A 27,761-nucleotide genomic window follows, 5' to 3' on the forward strand; every position below is an offset into this window, starting at 1 on the left:
AGTTAAAAAAACAATGACCCACTAATCTAAACCAATCCCTTTTCGTCCATAAACCTATCCACGGATCTCTTAAACGCCCCCAAACTAGGTGCATTTACAACTGCAGCAGGCAGGGCATTCCAATCCCTCACCACCCTCTGGGTAAAGAACCTACCCCTGACATCCGTCCTATAACTACCCCCCCTTAATTTAAAGCCATGCCCCCTCGTGCTAGCTTTCTCCATCGGAGGAAAAAGGCTATCACTATCCACCCTATCTAAACCTCTAATCATCTTATGTTTCAATAAGATCCCCTCTTAGCCGCCTTCTTTCTAGCGAAAACAACCCCAAATCCCTCAGTCTCTCCTCATAGGACCTCCCCTCCATACCAGGCAACATCCTGGTAAACCTCCTCTGCACCCTCTCCAAAGCCTCCACATCCTTCCTGTAATGTGGGGACCAGAACTGCACACAGTACTCCAAGTGCGGCCGCACCAGAGTTGTGTACAGTTGCAACATGACGCTGCGACTCCTAAATTCAATCCCCCTACCAATAAACGCCAAGACACCGTATGCCTTCTTAACAACCTTATCTACTTGATTCCCAACTTTCAGGGATCTATGTACACATACACCTAGATCCCTCTGCTCATCCACACTATTCAAAGTCCTCCCGTTAGCCCTATACTCAACACATCTGTTATTCCTACCAAAGTGAATTACCTCACACTTCTCCGCATTAAACTCCATCCGCCACCTCTCGGCCCAGCTCTGCAACCTGTCTAAGTCTCCCTGCAAACTATGACACCCTTCCTCACAATCTACCACACCTCCGACTTTGGCGTCATCAGCAAATTTACTAATCCACCCAACTATACCTTCATCCAGATCATTAATAAAAATTACAAACAGCAGTGGCCCCAAAACAGATCGCTGAGGCACACCACTCGTAACCGAACTCCACGATGAATATTTACCATCAACCACCACCCTCTGTCTCCTATCTGCTAGCCAATTCCTGATCCAATTTCCTAGACTACCCTCAATCCCATACATCTGCATTTTCTGCAGAAGCCTACCATGGTGAACCTTATCAAACGCCTTACTAAAATCCATATATACCACGTCAACTGCCTTACCCCCATCCACCTCTTTGGTCACTTTCTCAAAAAACTCAATAAGGTTAGTAAGGCACGACCTACCCGCTACAAAACCATGCTGGCTATCTCCAATCAATTCATTACTCTCCAAATAACTATAAATCCTATCCCTAATAATTTTTTCTAAAACCTTGCCCACAACAGAAGTAAGACTCACCGGTCTATAATTCCCAGGGAAGTCTCTGTTCCCCTTCTTAAACAATGGGACAACATTCGCTATCCTCCAATCTTCCGGTACTATACCAGAGACCAACGACGACCTGAAGATCAGAGCCAGAGGCTCTGCAATCACCTCTCTTGCCTCCCAGAGAATCCTAGGGTAAATCCCATCCGGACCAGGGGACTTATCTATTTTCAAACCCTCTAGAATATCCAGCACATCCCCTTTATCAACTGCAATACTGTCTATTTTACACCCCTGCAACCCAGTGTCCTCCTCAGCTATATTCATGTCCCCCTGCGTGAACACCGAAGAGAAATATTGGTTCAATGCCTCTCCAATCTCTTCCGGTTCCACATACAACTTCCCTCTACTGTCTGTAACTGGCCCTAATCTTGCCCTAACCAACCTTCTGTTCTTGACATACCTATAGAACGCCTTGGGATTCTCCTTAATCCTATCAGCCAAAGTCTTCTCATGTCCTCTTTTAGCCCTTCTTAAGAACATAAGAACATAAGAACATAAGAAATAGGAGCAGGAGTAGGCCATCTAGCCCTTCGAGCCTGCCCCGCCATTCAATAAGATCATGGCTGATCTGTGGTAGCTCAGTTCCACTTTCCCGCCCTCTCCCCATAACCCTTAATCCCCTCTCTTATCAAGAACCCATCAACCCGCTTCTTAAAAATATTTAGCGAGGCAGCCTCCACCACTTCAACGGGCAGAGAATTCCAGAGATTCACCACCCTTTGAGTGAAGAAGTTCCTCCTCAACTCCGTTCTAAACCGCCTCCCCTTTATCTTGAGGCTGTGCCCCCTAGTCCTACTGTCTTTTTTGAGCCTTTTAACTGTCTTTTAACTCACTCTTCAACTCCCTCCTAGCCAATCTAAAGCTTTCTAATGCACTACCTGAGCCCTCAAGCCTCATCTGAACATAAGCCTCCTTTTTCTTTTTAACCAACGAATCAACTTTTTTAGTGCACCACGGTTCCCTAGCCCTACCAAATCCTCCTTGCCTGACAGGGACATACCTATCATGGACTCGCAGTAGCTGCTCCTTGAAAAAACTCCACATTTCGGACGTTCCCAGTCCCTGTAATCTCCTAGTCCAACCTATGCTTCCTAATTCTCTCCTAATAGCCTCATAATTACCCTTCCCCCAGCTAAAACTACTGACCCGAGGTTCATGCCTATCCCTTTCCATCACTAAGGTGAACGTAACCGAATTGTGGTCACTGTCACCAAAATGCACACCAACTTCCAAGTCTAGCACCTGGTCTGGCTCATTTCCCAGCACCAAATCCAACATAGCCTCACCTCTAGTTGGCCTATCTACATACTGAGTCAAAAAACCTTCCTGCACGCTTTGTACACGATTTGCCATTATAAGTTATATATTTGCTATTAGGATGTCAAAGCTGTAGCTATCTACCTTCCTTCCAGATTTTAGGTTCTATTAAGTTGTAGACTTTCCTTGTGCTGAATGTTTCTTACAAACTTAAAGATGGCAAAAAATGATGCATCGGCCTTGAAACCAAGCTTAATTGCCGAAAACTTACAAAGCAACGGTTTAAGATGAATAATGCTGCAATTTGTTTCAATATTACATAGTATTTGTTTTATTCCTGCTAATTGCTGTCATCTTGCTCCTTCAGTCTGGAATGTGGGTAAATTCTTCATACACCTTGCCAGCTGTCCGGCCATGAAGTTTCAGACGGTATTAAATGTGATGAGTATGGAGAATTAGAACTGTTGAACTAATTATCACCAGTTTTCTGTGTTTCACTAACTGCTATTTTCAGAGTCTTGCCTTTGTTTATTTCACTGCTTTTCTTCTAATTTCTGGCCTGATAGAACTATGAATGCATGCTCCAGAATTTATAGTTGACCAGAAAAGTTTGGAGTTTCAAAAGGGTCGTGTGTCTGTGCCATATATTCTAAACTACTTGTAGACCATACTATCTTCAGCTATTGTTTCTTTGTTTTAATACAGTTCGCAAAAAGCGAGTCGAAAGAGATGCGTACTAATGGTAATCTGGAGTCTGCCTGCCTGGTGCTGTATTTCATCCTATGGAAGATTCACTACAATGCATTGGGCATGTTGCCAAGCCTAGCTCGAGGCTTTCTCACATTTGCTGTCTGGGTAGAAGGGAAACGACTGGAATTCAACCCCTCCACAGAACTAGCAGTAACTGTAGTTTAATAACTTATCCATAAGCATCACACCTCTCTTTAATTTTTCAGGGGACCTCATAAGTAGCACCAAACTGTTATAATTTGAAAATGTTAAATATCAAGGTATCCAGGACAGGAAAATGTTTGACTTGAAATTTGCACTGTGCCCAGCGTCAAGTATTTTTTAACCTTTTATATACGGTAATGAAAATCGTGCTAAATTGTAGTGTCGTGCAGTTATTATTTTTATACTGCACTTAATGTTCCAGTGTATCAGGATTAAGACAAAAAAGACAACTTTTTTTTTAAGCATTTTGTATTAACTAAAAACAAACTATGAAGTTTGTCTTGGGACTTGGATTTATTTTGCCAATTTGGTGATGCTGTATAGCACTGAACCATGGCAAGTAAACTTTGCTCTTCTGCATGCTTACTGTGTGGTGAGAACAGTTCAAATCAAGACTTAACACAGGGATATTTCTGCAGACTTTCTGCCAAAAAAAAGCCACTTGCAATTCTTGAATTCATCTGTACACCTTTTGCTGCAGCTGCGTTTTATTACCAAATTGACTTGTGTCGATGGAAATTCTGTTGGAGCACTGTAATAAAACACTTGCAAATTATGTTCTGGAAGGAATATGCTAGTTGGCAATAAGTCATACCTGTTTAACCAAAGATCTGCAAATCTGGATTTGTTGCAGTTTTGTTCTCCTGATGTATTAACTAATGAAGGCTGCTGGCATTTTGAGTTAAGTATGTTGGGCTCATTGGAGTGCTAGTATTGGGAAAACAAATCTGAACCATTGCTTACACCAAGTCCTGATGGTTTGAGGAATCCATACCAACCCACACTGATAAAGCTGTGTGCAATAGTTTAAAAATACATCAACCTTTTATGTCCCCCATCATCAACATTTTATTTGTTTATTTTAGGATTTGTCTAATTTCACTTGTATAGAAAATTATGTGGCCGCATGACTAATATTGCAGGAAATATTCTGGATACTAAAAACAAATCCATACGCATGTCAGTATCTTGTGTAGTATGCTTAAATGACCAAATTGTTGTGACTGCTGTCCGAAAGTCCTAGGCTTGTGTGTTTGTGTGGTTAAGCTACATTATGACAACATGATGAAAAGCTATGTCAGTGTTTGTAGACCCATGTATGATGGCTGCTCCATCAATTAATAGATTGCATTGGGATATTGGCTTTTACAAACATAATGAATATCATTGGATCATGTAAAGAAATTGTTATAAATGCTCAATTGTTAATGGTTATGCTTCTCCATTAAACAAAAGGTCTTGTTCATAACAAAAATCCAATTTGTGTTGATAATCAATTTTAATTTGAGTAATTGAAAGTATTTGTATAGCCACAAGTTATAACTGAACTGGTAAACACTCCTCACAAAAGGTGTCGGGTTGTTTTGTGTAGTGTTAAATGATAATTGGTTACCAATCTATTACAAAGTCTGTGTAAGAATTAATCTGCTGAATGAGGGAAGTTTATGTTTGAAAAGTGCTGTGTATATTTAAAATGTACAGCATTCTACAATTAAACCTGTGGGATAATAAAGTTTCTAATACTTACATTTGCATTTTTCTCAGTTACTAGTGTTTAAACCTTAAATTTCTTGGGAAGTTTGAATACACAGCTAATAATTTTGCCATTGTATTGACATTGTTGGGTGGTACAGTGACGTAGTGGTTAGCACTGCTACTTCACAATGCCAGAGACCTGGGTTTGATTCCTGGCATGGGTCACGGTCTGTGTGGAGTTTGTATGCTCTTCCTGTGTCTGTGTGGGTTTCTCCCACAGTCCGGAAGGTGTGCTGAATTCTCAAGTGTACTTGAACAAGCGCCAAACTGATTTTCACAGTAACTTCATTGCAGTGTCAATGTAAGCCTACATGTGATACTAATAAATAAACTTTAAAACTGATAATTTGTAAGAATTTGTATTAAGTCTTGTATCCAATATACATCGTTAGTGACCCTATTATTGTAGCTGATCTAAAAGTTGCACTTCTATTGTTCAAAACCAGAGATACCTGCTATACTGTCAATTTTTCTTGATGGTAGAGGCTGCGTTTATGCATACATCTGTGGAGTCTGTCACCATCACCTCATGGTGCTGATAAAGTTTAAAGTTTATTAGTGTCACAACTATGCTCACATTCACATTGTAATGAAGTTACTAAGAAAATCCCCGTGTAGGATGCCTGTTCAGGTGCACTGAGGGAGAATTTAACATTGCCAACATTAGGCGCATTAGCTATGTGACTAAATACTGTATATAAATCTGTTACAACTGCACTGCTAAAAGTATTGCCGTGCCAGAATGAATGTGTTACTTCATGCTGCGGCAGACCACACAGTTTTCTGTGTGAGTGATGGCTAGGTTTTACCCAGAACACATTCTTCAGTGCTTTTACATATCCAAGAACTGCTACATTGCATTCCTAAAGAGCTACATTTGGACTTGCTTAAAAAATGGAATTGAAAACAGGTCCAGTATGAAATACAGTGGGGCATTTCTTTTCCATAAGAAGCCAATTATTATACGTACGAAACTTCAATTTTCAGTGGATTGGGCATTATACCAAGACACGAGGTTAATGCAGGAATATCACTGGTGTAAGATTTGGTCAGCGTGGAGGTAAGCAGCAGTTGTGCTTGCATTCCTTCACACTGAAAGACCTGCAAGTTTTGGGCAGACCAAAGAGTATTTTTGACCCCGCTGATGAACCTCCTGCTGCAGCTGATTTGCTTCTGAAAAAGTAGTCTTTTCGCTTGAGATTTGATTTGCAGATTTAATTCTGTTCCATAGTTGGGGAGGTGATGGTCTAGTGGTATTATCGCTAGACTATTAATCCAGAAACTCAGTTAATGTCCTGGGGACTCGGGTTCAAATCCTGCTATAACAGATTGTGGCATTTGAACTCAAGGGAAAAAGAATCTGGAATTAGCAATCTACTGATAATCCCAAATCTATTGTTGTAAAATCCCATCTGGTTCACTAATGTCCTTCAGGGAAGGAAATCTGCCGTCCTTACTTTGCCCTGACTTACTTGTGACTCCAGAGCCACAGCCATGTGGTTGACTTTCAACTCTTCTCCAAGGACAACCAGGAATGGGCAATAAGTGCTGGCCAGCCAGCAACACCCATGTCCCATGAATGAATAAAACAAAAGTTTGCGGTTTTATCTTGTAGGCAAGTTGCTGCAAGCAAGGGAATGTACACTTTGCTCCTGAAAGGACAGACTGATATGCAAGCTCTGATTTTTTTTTTAAATACCCTATTTCTAGCTGCTATGCATGACAGTCTTCTGGGTTAACAATATTTCATGTGTTTCTCTAATAGGATTCATAGATTTTCTAAAAGTAAATTACAAAACATTGTAACTTAGAATTACAGAGAGTACAATAAAAGCACAACTTGTCTCCATACAATTGTAATTCTTCTGCCATTTTCAATAAGGCATACAGCCTGTGACATAGCATTTAGAACATAGAAAAACTACAGCACAAACAGGCCCTTCGGTCCACAAGTTGTGCTGATCATATCCCTACCTACTAGGCTTACCTATAACCCTCAATTCTATTAAATCCCATGTACTTATCCAGAAGTCTCTTAAAAGACCCCAACGAATTCAGCTCCACCACAACCGACGGCAGCCGATTCCACTCACCCACCACCGTCCTGAGTGAAGAACTTACCCCTGACACCTCCTCTGTACCTACTCCCCAGCACCTTAAACCTGTGACCTCTCGTAGCAACCATTTCAGCCCTGGGAAAAAGCCTCTGAGAATCGACCCGATCTATACCTCTTTGCATCTTAAACCTCTATCAGGTCAACACTCATCCTTTGTCTCACCAGGGAGAAAAGACCGAATTCCCTCAACCTATCCTCATAAGGCATGCTACCCAATCCAGGCAACATCCTTATAAATCTCCTCTGCACCCTTTCAACAGCTTCCACGTCTTTCTTGTAATGAGGTGACCAGAACTGTGCACAGTACTCCAAGTCGGGTCTGACTGGGGTCTTATAAAGCTGCAGCATTATCTCCAGAATCCTAGACTCAATCTCTCGATTGATGAAGGCCAGTACACCATACGCCTTCTTAACCACATCTTCTACCTGCGAGGCTGATTTAAGAGTCCTATGGACCTGGACCCCAAGGTCCTTCTGATCTTCTACACTGCTAAGAGTCCTACCCTTGATATTCTACTCCTTCATCCCATTTGACCTGCCAAATTGGAACACTGCACATTTATCCGGATTGAAGTCCGTCTGCGACCTCTCTGCCCAGTCTTGTATCCGATTTATGTCACGCTGCAACTTCTGACATCCTTCCAGACTACCCACAACACCACCAACCTTCGTGTTGTCGGCAGACTTACCAACCCCTCCTTCCACTTCCTCATCCAAGTCATTTATGAAAATTACAAACAACAAGGGTCCCAGAACAGATCCCTGGGGCATTCCACTGGTCACTGACCTCCATGCAGAAAAAGACACATCCACAACCACTCTCTGCCTTCTGTGGGCAAGCCAGTTCTGGATCCACAAGGCAGCAGCCCGTTGGATACCATGCCTTCTCTCAAGAAGTCCTGCATGGGGGACCTTATCGAACGTCTTGCTGAAGTCCATATAAACCACATCCACTGCTCTTCTTTCGTCAATGTGTTTCGTCACATTTTCAAAGAAGTCAACCAGGCTCGTAAGGCACGACCTGCCCTTGACAAAGCCATGCTGACTACTTTTGAGAACACTAAACTTCTCTAAATGTTCATAAATCCTGTCCCTCAGGATTCTATCCATCAACTTACCAACCACTGAGATTAGACTCACCAGTCGGTAATTTCCTGGAGTATCTCTATTTCCTTTTTTGAATATAGGAATCACTTGAAAAATTACACAAGTGCAATAGAATTTAAGCTTCCTTCATATCGCGTATCTCTATTTGAAGTACAATTTCAATACTTTTGTATTCATATCCAATGTTAGTCCAGGGGTATTCTACAAATTCTCCAGTCCTTTGATGTAACCTTTCTCCATTGTACCTCTAGCAGCTGCCCCAAGCTTGGGGCATCCCTCGGACACAATCCTGGGCCTTGGAATGTTCCAGTCTGCAACACTCGGGCAAGGGTAGTTCTTGGCATTGGAAGGTCAGTGGTTTCGGGCAGGTCAAAGAGCATTCTTCAGTGAGCTGCTGAACCTCTGGCTACATTTGATGTTTATCTCAGTTTGTAGAGCACAGAGTCCTGCATCACAATCTTGCAGTGATTTTATAGACATTCTTGTAAGGTGAGGCAACCTGGAGCTCTCTTTTCAAAGGTATTGAGGGTAAAAAGTAATAAATACAAATAAATTTGAGGTCTAATTAAATATTTTAACAAATGCTAGAAAAAAAGAGGACCTTTCTTTGGTCTTTTGTTTAAACCAGGTTTTTGATCTGAAATGCTAATTTACGCATTTACAAAATGTGTAAACTTTGATTCTTGCAGTTCAGAACCAGTAAATCTCATATTTAAAGTTAAAAGCTTATTTATTAGTCACAAGTAAGGCTTACATTACAGAGTTGAGGAACTTCTTCACTCAAAGGGTGGTGAATCTCGAATTCTCTGCCCGTTGAAGTGGTGGAGGCTGCCTCGCTGAATATAGTTAAGTCACGGGTAGATGGGTTTCTGACAGACAAGGGATTAAAGCGGAAAAGTGGAGCTGATCCACTTCAGATCAGCCATGGTGTTATTGAATGGTGGGGCAGGCTCGAAGGGCTGGATGGCCTACTCCTGCTCCTATTTCTTATGTTCTCATTAACACTGCAATGAAGTTACTGTGAAATGCCTCTAGTTGCCATGTTCTGGCGCTTGTTCGGGCCAATGCACCTAACTAGCATGTCTTTCAGACTGTGGGAGGAAACTGGAGCACCCGGAGGAAACCCACACAGACACAGGGTCAATGTGCAGATTCCACACAGACAGTGACCCAAGCCAGAAATTGAACCCAGGTCCCTGGCACTGTGGCGCAGCAGTTCTAACCACTGTGCCACCCCTAAATTTAACTAAAATCCAATGTTTCAGAATTTGCATTGCATCATTTACTATAATTTATATAATTCACTATAATAATTTATAATTCACTATAACTTTATAGTTGAATATTCTGGATTAATCTCACATTTGTGTTGTTTGTGAAAATTGTTTTTGAATGATTTTGGTGTCCCAAAATTATTTGATCAGTTGGTTTCAAACAGTGAGATGAGATTAGACTAGATATATCTCTTAAATCTCAAGAAACACTACTACTGGGAAATAGCCTCTTGAAACAACCCTTTCATCAGCTAGTATTTAAATCTATAGCTGAGTAGAGTATATGTTTTGGTAGTTTAAATTAGGACATAAAATTTTTATTCTTGTTTTCAAGAATTCTTGTTTTCTTGTTTTCACCTGGGCAGGTGATGGATCTTTTGGTAGGAGAGCATCTTGGAAATGGTGACCATAATTCTATCTCCTTCACAATTGCGTTGGAACGAGATAGGATCAGGCAGGCTAGGAAGGTGTTTGTCTGGGGTAAGGGGAGATACGAAGAAGTCAGGAAGTTACTTGGACAAATAAACTGGAAGGAGGTGTTCTTAGGGAAAAGTACCGAAGGAAGGTGGCAGATATTCAAGGAATGTGTGTCTGGAGCTCTGAATGACAACGTTCCGATGAGACGAGGGGGTTTTGGTGGGTCGAGGGAACCGTGGTGCACAAAGGATGTGTTGAACCTAGTCAGGAAGAAAAGGAAGGTGTACAAGAGGTTCAGGGAATTAGGAGATGTTAAAGATCTTGAGGAGTATAAGGACTGTAGGAGGGAACTTAAAAGGGAAATTAGGAGAGCCAGAAGGGGTCATGAGAAGACCTTGGCAGGTAAGATTAAGGAGAATCCCAAGGCCTTCTATAAATATGTGAAAGGTAAAAGGATAAGAAGAGAAGGGATAGGACCTATAAAAGGTGAGGGGGGAAAGGTTTGTGTGGAACCAGAAGAAATGGCGGAGCTGCTTAATGAGTACTTCGCCTCAGTATTCACAGTGGAAGCCGATCTGGGAGATTTTGTTATGGATTTGCAGCAGATGGAAAGGATTGAGTACGTGAATATTAAGGAGGAGGATGTGTTGGAACTTCTGAATTCTATCAAGGTAGATAAGTCGCCGGGACCAGATGGGATGTACCCCAGGATACTGTGGGAGGCGAGGGAAGAGATTGCAGAGCCCCTGGCGATGATCTTTGCGTCGTCAATGGAGACGGGAGAGGTTCCAGAGGATTGGAGGATTGCGGATGTAGTTCCTATTTTCAAGAAAGGGAACAGAGATAGCCCGGGAAATTACCGACCGGTGAGCCTGACCTCAGTGGTTGGTAAGCTGATGGAGAGGCTTCTGAGGGACAAGATTTACGAACATTTGGAGAGGTTTGACATGATCAGGAATAGTCAGCATGGATTTGTCAAGGGCAGGCCGTGCCTTACAAGCCTAGTTGAGTTCTTCGATAATGTGACTGAACACATTGACGAAGGAAGTGCCGTGGACGTAGTGTACATGGACTTCAGCAAGGCGTTTGATAAGGTCCCCCATGCAAGACTTCTTGAGAAGGTGAGAGGGCATGGGATCCAAGGGCCTTTGGCCTTGTGGATCCAGAACTGGCTTGCCTGCAGAAGGCAGAGAGTGGTTGTGGATGGGGCTTTTTCTGAATGGAGGTCAGTCACCAGCGGAGTGCCTCAAGGATCTGTTCTGGGACCCTTGTTGTTTGTCATTTTCATAAATGACCTGGATGAGGAAGTGGAGGGATGGGTAAGTAAGTTCGCTGATGACACGAAGGTCGGTGGTGGTGTGGATGGTCTGGAAGGATGGCAAAAGTTGCAGCAGGACATAGATAGGATGCAGGACTGGGCGGAGAAGTGGCAGATGGACTTCAACGCGGATAAATGTGTAGTCGTCCATTTTGGCAGAACCAACGGGATGAACGAGTACACTATCAAGGGCGGAAGTCTGAGTAGTGTTGAGGAGCAGAAGGATCTTGGGGTCCGGGTCCACAGGACTCTTAAATCGGCCTCGCAGGTGGAGGAGGTGGTCAAGAAGGCGTATGGTGTACTGGCCTTCATTAATCGAGGGATTGAGTTTAGGAGTCGGGAGGTAATGCTGGAACTTTATAAGACCCTTGTCAGGCCTCATTTAGAGTATTGTGCGCAGTTCTGGTCGCCTCACTATAGGAAAGATGTAGAAGCTATTGAAAGGGTACAGAGGAGATTTACAAGGATGTTGCCTGGACTGGGAGGCATGCCTTATGAAGTTAGGTTGAGGGAGCTGGGACTCTTTTCCCTGGAGAGACGAAGGTTGAGAGGCGACCTGATAGAAGTTTACAAAATGTTGAGAGGAATAGATAGGGTGGACTCTCAGAGGCTATTTCCCCGGGTTGAAATGGTCGCTACGAGAGGACACAGATTTAAGGTGCGGGGAGGGAGGTTCAGAAGTGATGTTAGGGGTAAGTTTTTCACTCAGAGGGTGGTGAGTGAATGGAATCGGCTGCCGTCAGTGGTGGTGGAGGCGAACTCGCTGGGGTCTTTTAAAAGACTTCTGGATGAGTATATGGGGTTTAATGAGATTGAGGGTTATAGATAGGCCTGTAGGTTGGTAGGTGATGATGTGATCGGCGCAACTTGTGGGCCGAAGGGCCTGTTTGTGCTGTAGTGTTCTATGTTCTATGTTCTATGTTCTAAGTCCCTCCAGAGCCTCAGCCCTCTATCTCTGTAATCTCCTCCAATTCTCACCCCTTGCACATCTACCACACTATTGGTGCAAGTGCATGTAACTATTCGTAAGAACATAAGAAATAGGAGCAGGAGTAGGCCATCTAGCCCTTCGAGCCTGCTCCTCCATTCAATAAGATCATGGCTGATCTGAAGTGGATCAGTTGCACTTTCCCGCTTTCTCCCCATAACCCTTAATTCCCTTGTCTATCAAAAAGCTATCTACCCGTGACATATATATATATACATAACACCTCCACCACTTCAACTGGCAGAGAATTCCAGAGATTCTCCACCCTTTGAGTGAAGAAGTTCCTCCTCAACTCCGTTCTAAACTGCACCCCCCCCCCCTTATCTTGAGGCTGTGCCCTCTAGTCCTGCTATCCTTTCTAAGCGGGAAAAATCTCTCAACCTCTACCCTATCCATCCCTTTCATTATCTTATACGTCTCTATAAGATCCCCCCTCATCCTTCTAAACTCCGAGCGCAGACCCAGTCTATTTAATCTCTCTTCATATTCCAACCCCCCCCCCATCTCCAGTATTAGCCTAGTGAACCTCCTCTGCACTCCCTCCAAGGCCAAAGTATCCTTGCGCAGGTGCGGCGACCAAAACTGCGCATACTACTCCAGCTGCGGCCTCACCGGTACCCTGTACAGTTGCAGCAAGACCTCCCTGCTTTTATATTCTATCCCCCTCGCTATAAAGGCTAGCATTCCGTTTGCCTTCTTGATCACCTGCTGCACCTGCAGACTGGGTTTTTGCGACTCATGCACAAGGACCCCCAGGACCCTCTGCACCGTAGCATGCTGCAGCTTTTCGCCCTTTAAATAGTAATTCCTCCTACCATTGTTTCTGCCAAAGTGGATAACCTCACACTTGCTAACATTATACTCCATCTGCCAGGTCCTCGCCCACTCGCTCAGCCTATCCAGGTCCCTCTGCAGACTTTCCACACCCTCCATGTAATTTGCTTTTCCACTCATCTTCGTGTTATCAGCAAATTTCGTCACCCTACACTCAGCCCCCTCCTCCAGATCATCTATATAAATGGTAAATAGTTGAGGCCCCAGCACCGACCCCTGCGGCACTCCACTAGTCACCGACCGCCAATCAGAATAGCACCCATTGATACCAACACTCTGCCTCCTATTAGACAACCAATCCTCTATCCACACTAACACCTTACCCCCAACTCCGTGCACCCTAACCTTCTGTAGCAACCTTTTATGAGGCACCTTATCAAACGCCTTTTGGAAATCTAAAAACACCACATCCATCGGTTCCCCTCTGTCTACCACACTAGTCACATCCTCATAGAAATCCAATAAATTCGTCAAACACGACTTCCCCTTAACGAATCCATGCCGCATCTGCTCGATCAAACCATTCCTTTCCAGGTGTCTCGCTATTTCTTCTTTGATGACGGATTCAAGCATTTTTCTAACTACAGACATTAAACTAACCGGCCTATAATTCCCTGCCTTTTGCCTGCTACCTTTTTTAAACAGCGGCATAACATTAGCCGTTTTCCAATCTTCCAGCACTTCCCCGGAATCCAGCGAATTTTGGTAAATAATCACTAAGGCATCCACTATCACCTCTGCCATTTCCTTCAGAACCCTGGGATGCATTCCATCCGGTCCTGGGGACTTGTCCACCTTCAGTCCCATTAGTCTATCAAGCACCACCTCTCTAGTGATCGCACTCAGGCCCTCAACTCCTACCATCCTTCTATCTTTAATATCTGGCAAACTATTCACGTCCTCCTCCGTGAAGACTGAGGCAAAAAACTTATTTAAAGCCTCAGCCATTTCCTCATCTCCCACCGCTAAATCCCCCCTCTCATCCTCTAAGGGTCCAACATTCACTCTAGCCAGCCTCCTCTTCTTTATATATTTGTAAAAACTCTTACTGTCCTTTTTTATATTTAGTGGTAGTTTTGCTTCACAGTCTATCCTTCCTTTCTTTATCAACTTCTTAGTCATTCTTTGTTGATTTTTAAACCTTTCCCAATCTTCTAATCACCCACTACTTTTAGCCAATCTGAACGCATCAGCTTTTAATTTAATACCCTCTTTTATTTCCTTTGATAACCACGGCTGGTTATCCCTTCTCCTACATTCCTTCTTTACCATAGGAATATATTTCTGTTGAGCACCGAAAAAGATCTTAAAAATCCTCCACTGTTCCTCAGCCGTCCTACCAACCAATATGCACCCCCAATCAACATTCGCCAATTCCTCTCTCATCCTATCGTACTCCCCTCTGTTCAAACAGAGTTCACAGTATTCAGACCCAAAACTCTGGAATTGCTTCTGTACCTTCACCGCCCACTTTTATGTTGCTGCTTTAAACTTACTTCTTTGACCAATCGTTTTGTCAATTGTCTTAATAGCATCTCATTTGGCATGGTGTTAAATTACCATTGTCCAGTGATACTTTCTCACTTTAAAGGTGCTTTTATTGTCTTGGACCTAATGGAAGAACTGAGACACTTTGTCAATTAAATTATACTTTAATGGAAGGTTTGGTTAATTTGAGGCCTAATCCCCTCAGATTAGATAAAAATAGTTGAGATGCCTCCAAGATGTGGAGATGCCAGCATTGGACTGGGGTGGGTACAGTAAGAAGTCGCGGAACACCAGGTTAAAGTCCAACAGATTTATTTGGAATCATGAGCTTTCACAGCACTGCTCCTTCAACACTTTCCTGACGAAGGAGCAACAATCTGAAAGCGCGTGATTCCAAATAAACCTGCTGGACTTTAACCTGATGTGAGATTTCTCGCTGTACATATTCCAAGTAAAAGTTTTGAACATGCAAAATATCCATGGATGCTGGAAATCTAAAAACCGAGCCGATCTGGTACGGTGGACTTCTCTGGAACATTGCCATCTCATCGGCATGAAACAGCCCTTGGGACTCATCACTGAGTTCAAATTAGACTGTACACAAACCCCACTGGGCCATCTGCCACTCGTTCTTTAGTTTTGCTTTCACTGAGCACTTACCTTTGTTCATCTGTTAACACATTCTGCCATTTTACCTTCATGGCACTATCAGCATCTTCTGTTACCCTTCACGCTGCCATTAACACGTCCCCTTCTTGTGCCCTACACCCTTGTTGCAATTTCTCATAGCTCCTACCCATCACCGACCAAGTACTCTGCTCCGGCTGCTCTGTTCTACAGTATAGAATACAGCACATTTCTCCCTTTCAAATGTCATATGGATTTGAAACAACACAAGTTTTGGTCTTGGTAAATATGAATTTAATTTTGGGTTCTATTTCTGAATCTAATTATGGTACTTGGCATTTCTGTTTTCAAGAAAGAAGATGAAAATCGCAAGTTAAAATAAAATAATTACTTACATGCTTCCTTACTTGGAATTTAAGTATAAACAAAATTAATTTTACTCTGGAGAGTTCATATCATGGGACTTTCGTTTTTATAATTCCATATTTGTTTGTTTTGAGTCCATGCCTGGATTTTCAAAGTCTGCAGTTTGTTCTGCAATTGTGGAAGAAATTGAATTAATTGCACCATTTTTGAAACTGCTAATAAATATTAATCTTGATTAGCACTGATCATTCCAATTGTATTTTAAATCCTACACTGCACGTCAACGGAGGAGCCAGTGGTGTAGTGGTATTGTCATTGGGCTAGAAATGCAGAGATCCAGGGTACTATTTGAATCCCACCACAGTAGATGGTGAAACTTGAATTCAATAACTATCTGGGTAGGAAATCTGCCATCCTTAGTTGGTCTGTCCTACTTGTGACTCCAGACCCACAGCAATGTGGTTGACTCTTAACTGAAGGGCAATTAGGGATGGGTAGTAAATTTTGGCCAAGCCAGTGACACCCACATCCCATGAATATAAAAGAATTAAGCATGTTGTCTACTATGCATCAGACTCCAGATATATTGGTCTTATGAGTACATTTACATTTCATAATACTGAGAATATCACAGTTTATGTCAAATATTGGATCTGTGGAAGGGCTAGACCAGCTTGACATTTGGGGCACTACTGTTCATCTGTGTTGAGCTTTGGGAGGGCAAAAGAGAACACATACATGCAGGATTAGGCTTGATGCAGGTACCCCCATAGTTAAGACCATTACTGGTCAGATTCACACAAGGCTGGTCAGTGGACTGAGACATGAGTGAGCTTCTGTTTTCCTTCAAGATTTGAAAGAAAGGCATGCACTTCTCATGACTATCAGATATCTCAAAGCATTTTGCAGCCAATGAAGTACTTTTACAACTGTACTGTCTACAGTTATGTAGGAAAAATGGCAGCCAGTTTATACACACAAAGCTCCCACAAAGAGCAATGTAATAATGACCAGATAACCTGTTATTCTGATATTGGGGTTATATATTGGCTCGAACAGCAGGGATTGTCAACCTGAGATGACAGATTGGGCCTCAGTTTACCATCTCACTCAGAAGATTGTACCTTGACAGTTCAGCATTCCCTCTACTGCACTGGAGCACCAGGCTTAATATTTTGTGTGCAAGTCCTGGAGTGGAACTTGAACACTGAACATTGTGACTTAGAGGCAAGTTGCTACTAACTGAGCCATGGCTGTTCTGTGCCTCTGCCTTTGGGAGAATGAGGAAAATTTGGGAAAAGTACCAGCTCAGAAGCTATTCCATTCTTGTCACCTACACAATGCTGCGTTAGTTCACACATGTCTTTGGATGGATTGCTTCTAAACCAGAAAGTGACCCTTTGTATGCAGACATGTGATCATGTATGTGCAAGCACTCTGCAATCTAAATAATTTAAGGATGGTTTAATGAACTCTAAACTGTCACAAGTCTGTGAGCTCTCGTGAATAATTTATAAATATTAGCTAAGTTATTTTGGGAGAAATGAATGCAGGTGATTATTGGTAGTCAACCTTTTAAAAAACATTTTGAAGTCGAACATTACAGCGCAGTACAGGCCCTTTGGCCCTCGATGAGATGGAAGAAATGGAGTGGATGACCTTTGGAATTGTGAGCATTAAGATTCTTACTATTAAGCAATTTTTATTCCATATTGAAGTATATGTATATTTAGAAATTGGAGCAATGTTGGCACAGTGGTTAGCACTGCTGTCTCAGCACCAGACACATGTTCAATTCCCATCTTGGGTCACTGTGGAATTTACACATTCTCCCTGTGTCTGCGTGGGTTTCCTCTGGGTGCTATAGTGGCTCGGTTAGGTGGATTGGCCATGCTAAATTGCCCTGAAGTGTCAGGGGAACTAGCTAGGGTGAATGCAAGGGGTTATAGGGATAGGGCCTGGGTGAGATTGTGGTCGGTGCAGACTTGATGGGCTGAATGGCCTCCTTCTGCACTGATTCAATAGTTGTATATTCTGACTATAGATCATTCAGTGTATAATCATTGTCTTGTAGGATAAATATATTTGTGGTCCCAATGTGCTTGCAGCAACAAACTATTCCCATTTATCTCACTGCATTTGAGCACCTTCAGGCCATTCATTTCAAGCTGCATTGTGAGTTGGATTTTTTTGTGTGGCTCAGCTGTGTTGCTGAAGAGACAGACTGTACAGGGCACGTACCATCCTAAAGGAAAGGATGGAAAGTAAGATTGCACAGCAGAATGCTTCTTGGCAGCCGACTCAGTATTTCAGCAGATATTTGGGAACAGTTTGCTCTCCTGCGGTCTTGGTCACAGGAGATACCAACCCTGGGGGTCCAGCAAGGCAAGGAAAAAGATGGTCAACCAATACATAAGCACCCCGTTATATCTGAAACACATTTTCATGCACTTTTCAAAGCTGAACAATTGTTTTAAAATTAGAATTTATTTTACTCTGGAAATATTTTAGTTTATTCTTTTCTGAAATGAATATCAACTAAAGTGACCACAATTTAAATAAATTAGTGATCACCAAAGATAAAGGCAAAATACTGCATGCTGGAATCTGAAATAGTAAATGCTGGAGAAACTTAACAGGTTTGACAGCATCTGTGGGGAGAGAATAGAGCCAAGGTTTGGAGTCTGGATGACCCTTTGTCAGAGTTGGGTCATAACGCTTCAGCCAATTGCATTGCCCTTTGATTATCACCTGTGGGTCTGAGCTTCAGGTTATGTCGATGGTTACTCAGAGTAGCCACAACTTACACCAGCCCGAGATCACTACTTTGCTATTTGATCTACACTGACTCCCAGTTCAACAACACCCTTCTTTCATTTACATTCTTGTTTTCAAATCCTTTCATGGCTTTGTTCTGCTGTACCTCTGCTAATCTCCATTAGTTTTCCAAGCCTGTCAGCTCTCTGCTCTTCTCCAGTTCTGGTCTCTTGCATGTCCCTCATTTTAATCACTCTGCCTTTCGGCCAAATACCTGAGGCCCAAAATTCCCTCCCTGAGCATTTCCACTCCTCTACCTCTCATTGCCTTTTAAAAACTTTCTTTAAAACCACCCTTGGGCTGAGCGTTTAATCCCTATTCTAATATCTCCTGATGTGGCTCAGTCAAATGTTGTTAAATAATCCTCCTGTAAAGCATTTTAGTACGTTAAACACACTATGGGTGGGATTTTAGAGCCTCACTCGACCCCAGACCAGAAAACCCAGCCGGAGGTCAACGAACCTTCCCATTGTTCACCCGTCGCCCGCTCTGATTCCTGTGGCGGACAGAGCAGTAGAATTCCAGCCTGTATATCTGAATATTATCCCACTGGAACTGCAATTGTGCACCTGTAGTTTCTTATACCAATTTCCATTTGTGTAAAAAAAAACTTTAGGTTCAAAGATAATTATATTTTCTTCTTCATGTTGTTGTCGGTGCAAGCTTAATGGGCCGAATGGCCCCCTTTCTGCACTGTAAAGATTTTAAGATTCTATATTTTTAGGCGTATAAAGACAAATGAAGAATGGGGTAGCACAGTGGTTAGCACTGCTGCCTCACAGTGTCAGGGACTCAGGTTTAATTCTGTCCTTAGGTAACTGAGAACTTCGAAGTTCTCAGCCGAGGGCACAATTTCTACCCCACCACCAAAATGGATCCCATCAGTCTCGCAGTGGGCACAGAGGAATTCATCAGGCGAATGAGGCTGCGGGAGATTTTCCACAAACCCCAAGAGGCCAACAGCGAACACAATGAGACAGCCGATGAACCGAAACAGCCGACAGAGAGATCCGCAGTGCAGCATCCGAAGAGGAAGGAATCCAATTGGACTCCTCTGGAAGGCCGCTGCCCTCGACTGGACTTGTCTGCCCAAACCATCAGGAGGTGCGATAACACCGGATTCATCAGCCGCACTCACAAGACAGCTCCGAACATCACCCAAGCACAACGCAACACCATCCACGCTCTCAAGACCAACCGCAACATTGTCATCAAACCAGCAGACAAAGGAGGGGCCATCGTCATACTGAACAGAACGGATTACTGTAAAGAAGTGCACTGACAACTGAACAACGAGGAACACTACAGACAGTTACCCGCAGATCTGACCAAAGAACACACCTGTCAACTCAACACTCTGATCAAGGCCTTTGATCTGGACCTTCGGAGCGCCCTCCGTGCTCTCATTCCACATACTCCCCGCATTGGAGATCTTTACTGCCTCCCAAAGATACACAAGGCAAACACACCCGCCCGTCCCATCGTATCGGGCAATGGGACCCTGTGCGAGAACCTCTCCGGCTATGTCGAGGGCATCCTGAAACCTATTGTACAAAGAACCCCCAGCTTTTGTCGCGACACTACAGACTTCCTACAGAAACTCAGCACACACGGAGCAGTTGAACCAGAGGCACTCCTCGTTACAATGGATGTCTCAGTGCTCTACACCAGCATCCCCCATGACAACGGCATTGCTGCAACTGCCTCAGTTACTCAACGTCGACAAACTGCCAGTCTCCAGATGCAATTTTACAATTCATCCGCTTCATCCTGGACCACAATGTCTTCACCTTCAACAACCAGTTCTTCATCCAGACACACGGAACAGCCATGGAGATCAAATTTGCACCTCAATATCACAACATCTTCATGCTCAGGCTCAAATAAGACTTCTTACTGCACAGGCCCTTCAACCAATGCTATACACTAGATACATCAATGACATTTTTCTTCCTTTAGACTCATGGCGAACAATCACTGAAACAACTATATGATGACATCAACAAGTTCCATCCCACCATCAGACTCACCATGGACTATTCTTCAGAATCAGTTGCATTCTTGGACACACGCATCTCCATTAAGGACGGTCACCTCAGCACCTCACTGTACCGCAAGCCCACAGACAATCTCACAATGCTTCACTTCTCCAGCTTCCACCTTAAACACGTTAAAGATGCCATCCCTTATGGACAAGCCCTCCGTATACACAGGATTTGCTCGGATGAGGAGGATTGTGACAGACACCTCCAGACGCTGAAAGATGCCCTCATAAGAACAGGATATGGCGCTCGACTCACAGATCGACAGTTCCAATGCGCCACAGCGAAAAACCGCACCGATCTCCTCAGAAGACAAACACGGGACACGGTGGACAGAGTACCCTTCGTCGTCCAGTACTTCCCCAGAGCGGAGAAGCTACGACATCTTCTCCGGAGTCTTCAACATATCATTGATGAAGACAAACATCTCGCCAGGGCCATCCCCACACCCCCACTTCTTGCTTTCAGACAATCACACAACCTCAAACAGACCATTGCCCAGCCTTCAGGAGAACAGTGACCACACCACCACACAACCCTGCCCCAGCAACCTCTGCAAGACATGCCGGATCGTCGACATGGATGCCATCGTCTCACGTGAGAACACCACCCACCAGGTACACGGTACATACTTGCAACTTGGCCAACGTTGTCTACCTGATACGCTGCAGGAAAGAATGTCCCAATGCATGGTAAACTGGGGAGACCATGCAGACACTGCGACAGCAGATGAATGAACATCGCTGGACAGTCACCAGGTAAGACTGTTCCCTTCCTGTTGGCGAACACTTCAGTGGTCACAGGCATTCAGCCTCTGACCTTCGGGTAAGCATTCTCCAAGGCGGCCTTCACGACACACGACAGCGCAGAGTCGCTAAGCAGAGACTGATAGCCAAGTTCCGCACACATGAGGACGGTCTCAACAAGGATCTTGGGTTCATGTCGCACTAACTGTAACCCCCGTGACTTGCCTGGGTTTGCAAAACCTCACTTACTGTACTGTCTGGAGACAATACACATCTCTTTAAACTGTGATCAGTGCTCCTTCCACTCACATTGTCGGCCACTTTAAGACTTGAACAGCAGGTTAGGTGTAAAGATTCGCATTCTAATCAGTAATCTGTAAACTGTCTGTGCTTTATATGCTCTGTCTGAGGCCAGAACTCTCCATTCACCTGACGAAGGGGCTAACCCGAAAGCTTGTGCGTTTACTATCAAATAAATCGGTTGGACTAAAACCTGGTGTTATCAGACTTCTTACTGGGTGAAATTTACACATTCTCCCCAAGTCTGTGTGGATTTCCTCCCAAAGTCCATAGGTGTGCGGTTAGTTTGCTTGGCCATGCTAAATTGACCTTAGTGGGGGTGGGGGGGATTCGAAGGGTATTTCTGTGAGGTTACGGTCTGGGTGGGTTTGTTGTTGGTGCTGGCTCGATGGGCCAAATGGCCTCTCTCTGCACTGTAGGAATTCTATGGTTCTATGAAACAATGTGGCTGGAGGAGATCTAAATGGAAATAGCAGAATCATTACCAAAAGTGACATTCGTGCGACACAAATACCAGGCAATGACCATTTCCAGCAAGACAGAACTGAACCATCCCCCCTTGACATTCAGTGGCATTGCCATCAGGCCGATTCGCCACTGTCAACATCCTGGAGGTTACTATTGACCAGAAACTGATTGGATTAGCCACATAAACGCTGTGGCAACACGTGAAGATCAGAGGCTCAGAATCCTGTGGTGAGTAACTCTCAAACTGACTCACCAAAGTCTGTCCATAATCTACAAGCAGATATTAGGAGGGTGTTGGAATATATTCCATTTGCCTGGTTGAGTGCAGCTTCAACAATACTCAAGGAACATAAGAACTAGGAGCAGGAGTCGGCCGTCTGGCCCCTCGAGCCTGCTCCGCCATTCAATAAGATCATGGCTGATCTTTTTGTGGACTCAGCTCCACTTACCCACCCGCTCACCATAACCCTTAATTCCTTTACTGTTCAAAAATTTATCTATCTTTGGCTTAAAAACATTCACTGAGGGAGCCTCAACTGGGCAGGGAATTCCACAGATTCACAACCCTTTGTGTGAAGAAGTTCCTCCTCAAGTCAGTCCTAAATCTGCTCCCCCTTATTTTGAGGCCATGCCCCCTAGTTCTGGTTTCACCCGCCAGTGGAAACAACTTCCCTGCTTCTATCTTATCTATTCCCTTCATAATCTTATATGTTTCTATAAGATCTCCCCTCATTCTTCTGAATTCCAATGAGTATAGCCCCAGTCTACTCAGTCTCTTCTCATAATCCAACCCTCTCAACTCCAGAATCAACCTAGTGAATCTCCTCTGCACCCCCTCCAGTGCCAGTATATCCTTTCTCAAATAGACCAAAACTGTGCACGGTATTCCAGATGTGACCTCACCCGCACCTTATACAGCTGCAACATAATCTCGCTGTTTTTAAACTCCATCCCTCTAGCAATGAAGGACAAAATTCCATTTGTCTTCTTAATTACCTGCTGTATCTGCAAACCAACTCCTTGAGATTCCTGCACAAGGACACCCAGGTCCCTCTGCACAGCAGCATGCTGCAATTTTTTACCGTTTAAATAAAAATCCATTTTGCTGTTAAAATGAATGATCTCACATTTACCAACATTGTACTCCATCTGTCAGACCTTCGCCAACTCACTTAGATTATCTACATCCCTTTACAGACTTTCAGCATCCTCTGCACACTTTGCTCTTCCGCCTATCTTCGTGTCATCTGTGAATTTTGACACACTGCACTTGGTCCCCAACTCCAAATCATCTTTGTATATTGTAAACAACTGCAGTCCCAACACTGATCCCTGAGGCACATCACTAGTCACTAATTGTCAACTAGAAAAACATCCATTTACCCCCACTCTTTGCTTTTTGTTAGTTAACCAATCCTCTATCCATGCTAATAGATGACCCACAACACCATGCACCTTTATCATATGTAGCAATCTTTAGTGCGGCACCTTGTCAAATGCCTTCTGGAAATCCAGTTACACCACATCCACAGGTTCCCTCTTGTCCACTGCACCTGTAATGTTCTCAAAGGATTCCACTAACTTAGTCAAATGACCTGCCTTCATGAACCGATGCTGTGTCTTACCAATGGGACAATTTAAGAACATAAGAACATAAGAAATAGGAGCAGGAGTAGGCCATCTGGCCCTTCGAGCCTGCCCCGCCATTCAATAAGATCATGGCTGATCTGTCGTGGCTCAGTTCCACTTTCCCGCCCTCTCCCCATAACCCTTAATCCCCTCTCTTATCAAAAACCCATCAACCCGCTTCTTAAAAATATTTAGCGAGGCAGCCTCCACCACTTCAACGGGCAGAGAATTCCAGAGATTCACCACCCTTTGAGTGAAGAAGTTCCTCCTCAACTCCGTTCTGAACCGCCCCCCCTTTATCTTGAGGCTGTGCCCCCTAGTCCTACTGTCTTTTTTGAGCGGGAAGAGTCTTTCCACCTCTATCCTATCCATCCCATTCATCATCTTATACGTCTCAATGAGATCTCCCCTCATTCTTCTAAACTCTAACGAGTACAAGCCTAGTTTATTCAGCCTCTCCTCATAGCTCAACCCCCTCAACTCCGGTATCAGCCTAGTAAACCTCCTCTGCACTCCCTCCAAGGCCAAAATATCCTTGCGCAGGTGCGGCGCCCAAAACTGCACACAGTACTCCAGCTGCGGCCTCACCAATGCCCTATACAGCTGCAAATTTATATCCAGATGTCTTGCTAGTTCTTCCTTGATGATAGATTCAAGCATTTTCCCAACTACAGAAATCAAGCTAACTGGCCTATAGTTACCTGCCTTTTGTCTCCCTCCTTTTTTAAACAGCGGTGTCACATTTGCTGTTTTCCAATCTGCGAGAACCACCCCAGAGTCCAATGAATTTTGGTAAATTACCATGAGTGCATTTACTATTTGTCCCGCCAATTCTTTTAGTACCCTGGGGTGCATTCGTCAGGACCAGGAGACTTGTCTACCTTTGGCCCCATTAACTTGCCCAATGCTACCTCTTTTGTGGTAATGTTAGTTTCCTGGCAGAATCCTGCAACCTGCTTGATTGGCACCCGTTCCACAAACACTCACTCCCACCGCCACCAACAGTGGCAGCAGATATACCATCTACAAAATGCACAGCAGGATCTCACCAAGACTCCTCAGGCAGCACCTTCCAAATGCATGACTGCTACATTCTAGAAGGACAAGGTCAGCAGACACACGGGAACACCTCCACCTGCAAGTCCCACTTCATCATCCTGACTTGGAAATATATTGTTGTTCCTTCACTGTCACTGGGTTGAAACCCTGCGCCACCGGAATTGCAGCGGTTCAGGAAAGCAGCATCTTCTTGAGGGCAACTAAGGATGGGCAATAAATGGTGGCCCAGCCAGAGGCGCACTTCCTGTAAATGAATGAAAAAAAGCTGCCATCCAAAACATTGAAACATCAAAGAAATAGGGATAGAGATTATGATGACATTGTTGAACCCAGAAGACTGTAAAATACCCAGAACAATGAAAAAAGTAAATCTATCACAAATAAGGTCTACATTAACACTGAAATGAAGTTACTGCAACATTCCCCTCCTCACCATATTCTGGCATCTGTTACAGGTCAATGCCTAACCAGCACATCTTTGAGACTGTGGGAGGAACTAGAGCCCTCAGAGAAAACCCACACAGACATGGGGAGAACAGGCAGTGACCCAAGACAGGAATTGAACCCAAGACCCTGGCACTGTGAGGTAGCAGTACTGACCTCTGTGCTATCCTTGAAGCTTACACTAATGGTCTTTAAAACAGTACTTGCTTATTTAGTCTTTTCCTGATTTGACTAACGACAATATCAACCTGAAATCTCAACTCTGCTTTTCTCTGCACACATGCTGTCTAACCACCTGAATACCTCCAGCATTATCTATTTTTATAAAATGATAGGTTCAATTAATTATAATAGAAATTAAAATATAGGGAAATAAAGAGAGAGGATATTGATATTCAAACTTTTAGATTTGATTATTCAGTGCTACTAAATTGCTTATAATATTGCCCGCAGCACACTGATAAATTACAAGAAATCCCTGAAACTTGCTGCATTGTGGAAAATGATGAGGCAAAGTCAAATGAGAAATGTTGGCATGGTAACCATGGAATGGTAAATGTCCACTAAAGCAAAACCAAACATTTTGCAACAGGTAAGGTTTTTAAAAATCTATTTATTTATATTATGAAACTATGTTAACATCTCAACGGTATTACTTCAATAAGCAATTCTTAGCCTTTAAAGACAAGAGGTAAAAGACTTTCACAGAGCAAAGATTTCCCGAAAGAACCAAGTATTTACATTGTTCATGTTTCTGCTCTCGTTTATCACTAACTCCACACTTTGAACTATTTCATCTGTCCTGTTGTCTGCACAGAACCATTTGTTTCCACATAAATTCTTATTATTACTACAAAATTACAGATTCCATGCTTTTTTGATTCAGCCTAACTATTATTGTGATTCAATCGAAAGGTAAAATATAAATTGATTTTCCCAAAAGTTTTATTTTTATTATAGGGTTAAGCTTCCATTTTTGTTAAAAACAGATTTATTATCATTGTGTGACAAAAAGTTACATTTTGTAAACATGAGAATCCAATATACTGCATGGTGGCAGAGTGGTTAGCACCGCTGCCTCATAGTGCCATGGACCTGGGTTCAACTGCTGGATTGGGTCACTGTCTGTCTGCATGTTCTCTCGATGTCTGTGTGGGTTTCCTCTGGTGGTTCCAGTTTCCTCTCACATTCTGAAAGATGTAATAGCAGAGTGGTTGTGATGGGAGACTTTAATTTCCCTAGGGTAAGGGGTTTGGATGGGGAGGAGTTTGTTAGGTGTGTTCAGGAGGGTTTCCTGACACAGTACGTGGATAAGCCTACGAGAGGAGAACATAGAACATAGAACATAGAACATTACAGCGCAGAACAGGCCCTTCGGCCCACGATGTTGCACCGACCAGTTAAAAAAAAACAACAACAATGACCCACTAACCTAAACCAATCCCTTTTCGTCCATAAACCTATCCACAGACCTCTTAAACGCCCCCAAACTAGGCGCATTTACGACTGCAGCAGGCAGGGCATTCCAATCCCTCACCACCCTCTGGGTAAAGAACCTACCCCTGACATCTGTCCTATAACTACCCCCCCTTAGTTTAAAGCCATGCCCCCTCGTGCTAGATTTTTCCATCAGAGGAAAAAGGCTATCACTATCCACCCTATCTAAACCTCTAATTATCTTATATGTTTCAATAAGATCCCCTCTTAGCCGCCTTCTTTCTAGCGAAAACAACCCCAAATCCCTCAGCCTCTCCTCATAGGACCTCCCCTCCATACCAGGCAACATCCTGGTAAACCTCCTCTGCACCCTCTCCAAAGCCTCCACATCCTTCCTGTAATGTGGGGACCAGAACTGCACACAGTACTCCAAGTGCGGCCGCACCAGAGTTGTGTACAGTTGCAACATGACGCTGCGACTCCTAAATTCAATCCCCCTACCAATAAACGCCAAGACACTGTACTTGACCTGGTACGGGCTAATGAACCAGGACAGGTGTTGGATCTCTCGGTAGGAGAGCATCTTGGGGATGGAGATAATAATTCTAACTCCTTCACGATAGCATTGGAAAGAGATAGGATCAGGCAGGCTAGGAAGGTGTTTGTCTGGAGTAAGGGGAAATATGAAGACATCAGGCAGATAATTGGACGAATAAACTGGAAGGAGGTGTTCTTGGGGAAAAGTACAGAAGGAAGGTGGCAGATATTCAAGGAATGTTTGACTGGAGCTCTACACAATAACGTTCCGATGAGACAAGGAGGTTTTGGTAGGGCGCGGGAACCGTGGTGCACGAAGGTTGTGATGAACCTAGTCAGGAAGAAAGGAAAGGTGTATAAAAGGTTCAGAGAGCTAGGAGATGGTAAGGATCTAGAGGAGTATAAGGCTTGTAGAAAGGAGCTTAAAAAGGAAATTAGGAGAGCCAGAAGGGGTCATGAGAAGGCCTTGGCAGGTAAGATTAAGGAGAATCCCAAGGCCTTCTATAAGTATGTGAAAAGTAAAAGGACGAGAAGAGAAGGGATAGGACCTATAAAAGGTGAAGGGGGAAAAATCTGTGTGGAACCGGAAGAAATGGCAGAGGTGCTTAATGAGTACTTTGCCTCGGTATTCATGGTGGAAAGTGATCTGGGAGGTTGTACTACAGGTTTGCGG

General features: G+C 43.6%; 1 protein-coding gene across 3 annotated transcripts in view; it reads left to right on the top strand.

The window, feature by feature from the left end:
• The window catches only part of tmod2 (tropomodulin 2), a 108,859-nt gene extending 103,795 nt beyond the window's left edge, over positions 1-5,064 (top strand). For all 3 annotated transcript variants that reach the window (XM_080214486.1, XM_080214489.1, XM_080214487.1), the window contains one exon: positions 3,289-5,064. In XM_080214486.1, the coding sequence (XP_080070612.1) occupies positions 3,289-3,323 (35 nt within the window). In that variant the 3' untranslated portion in view covers positions 3,324-5,064. The remainder of the gene's footprint in view (positions 1-3,288) is intronic.
• Positions 5,065-27,761: the final 22,697 nt, after the last annotated feature.

Source organism: Carcharhinus amblyrhynchos, chromosome 28 (genome assembly GCF_965287045.1).
Source record: "Carcharhinus amblyrhynchos chromosome 28, sCarAmb.v2.hapA, whole genome shotgun sequence".
Lineage (NCBI taxonomy): Eukaryota > Metazoa > Chordata > Chondrichthyes > Carcharhiniformes > Carcharhinidae > Carcharhinus > Carcharhinus amblyrhynchos.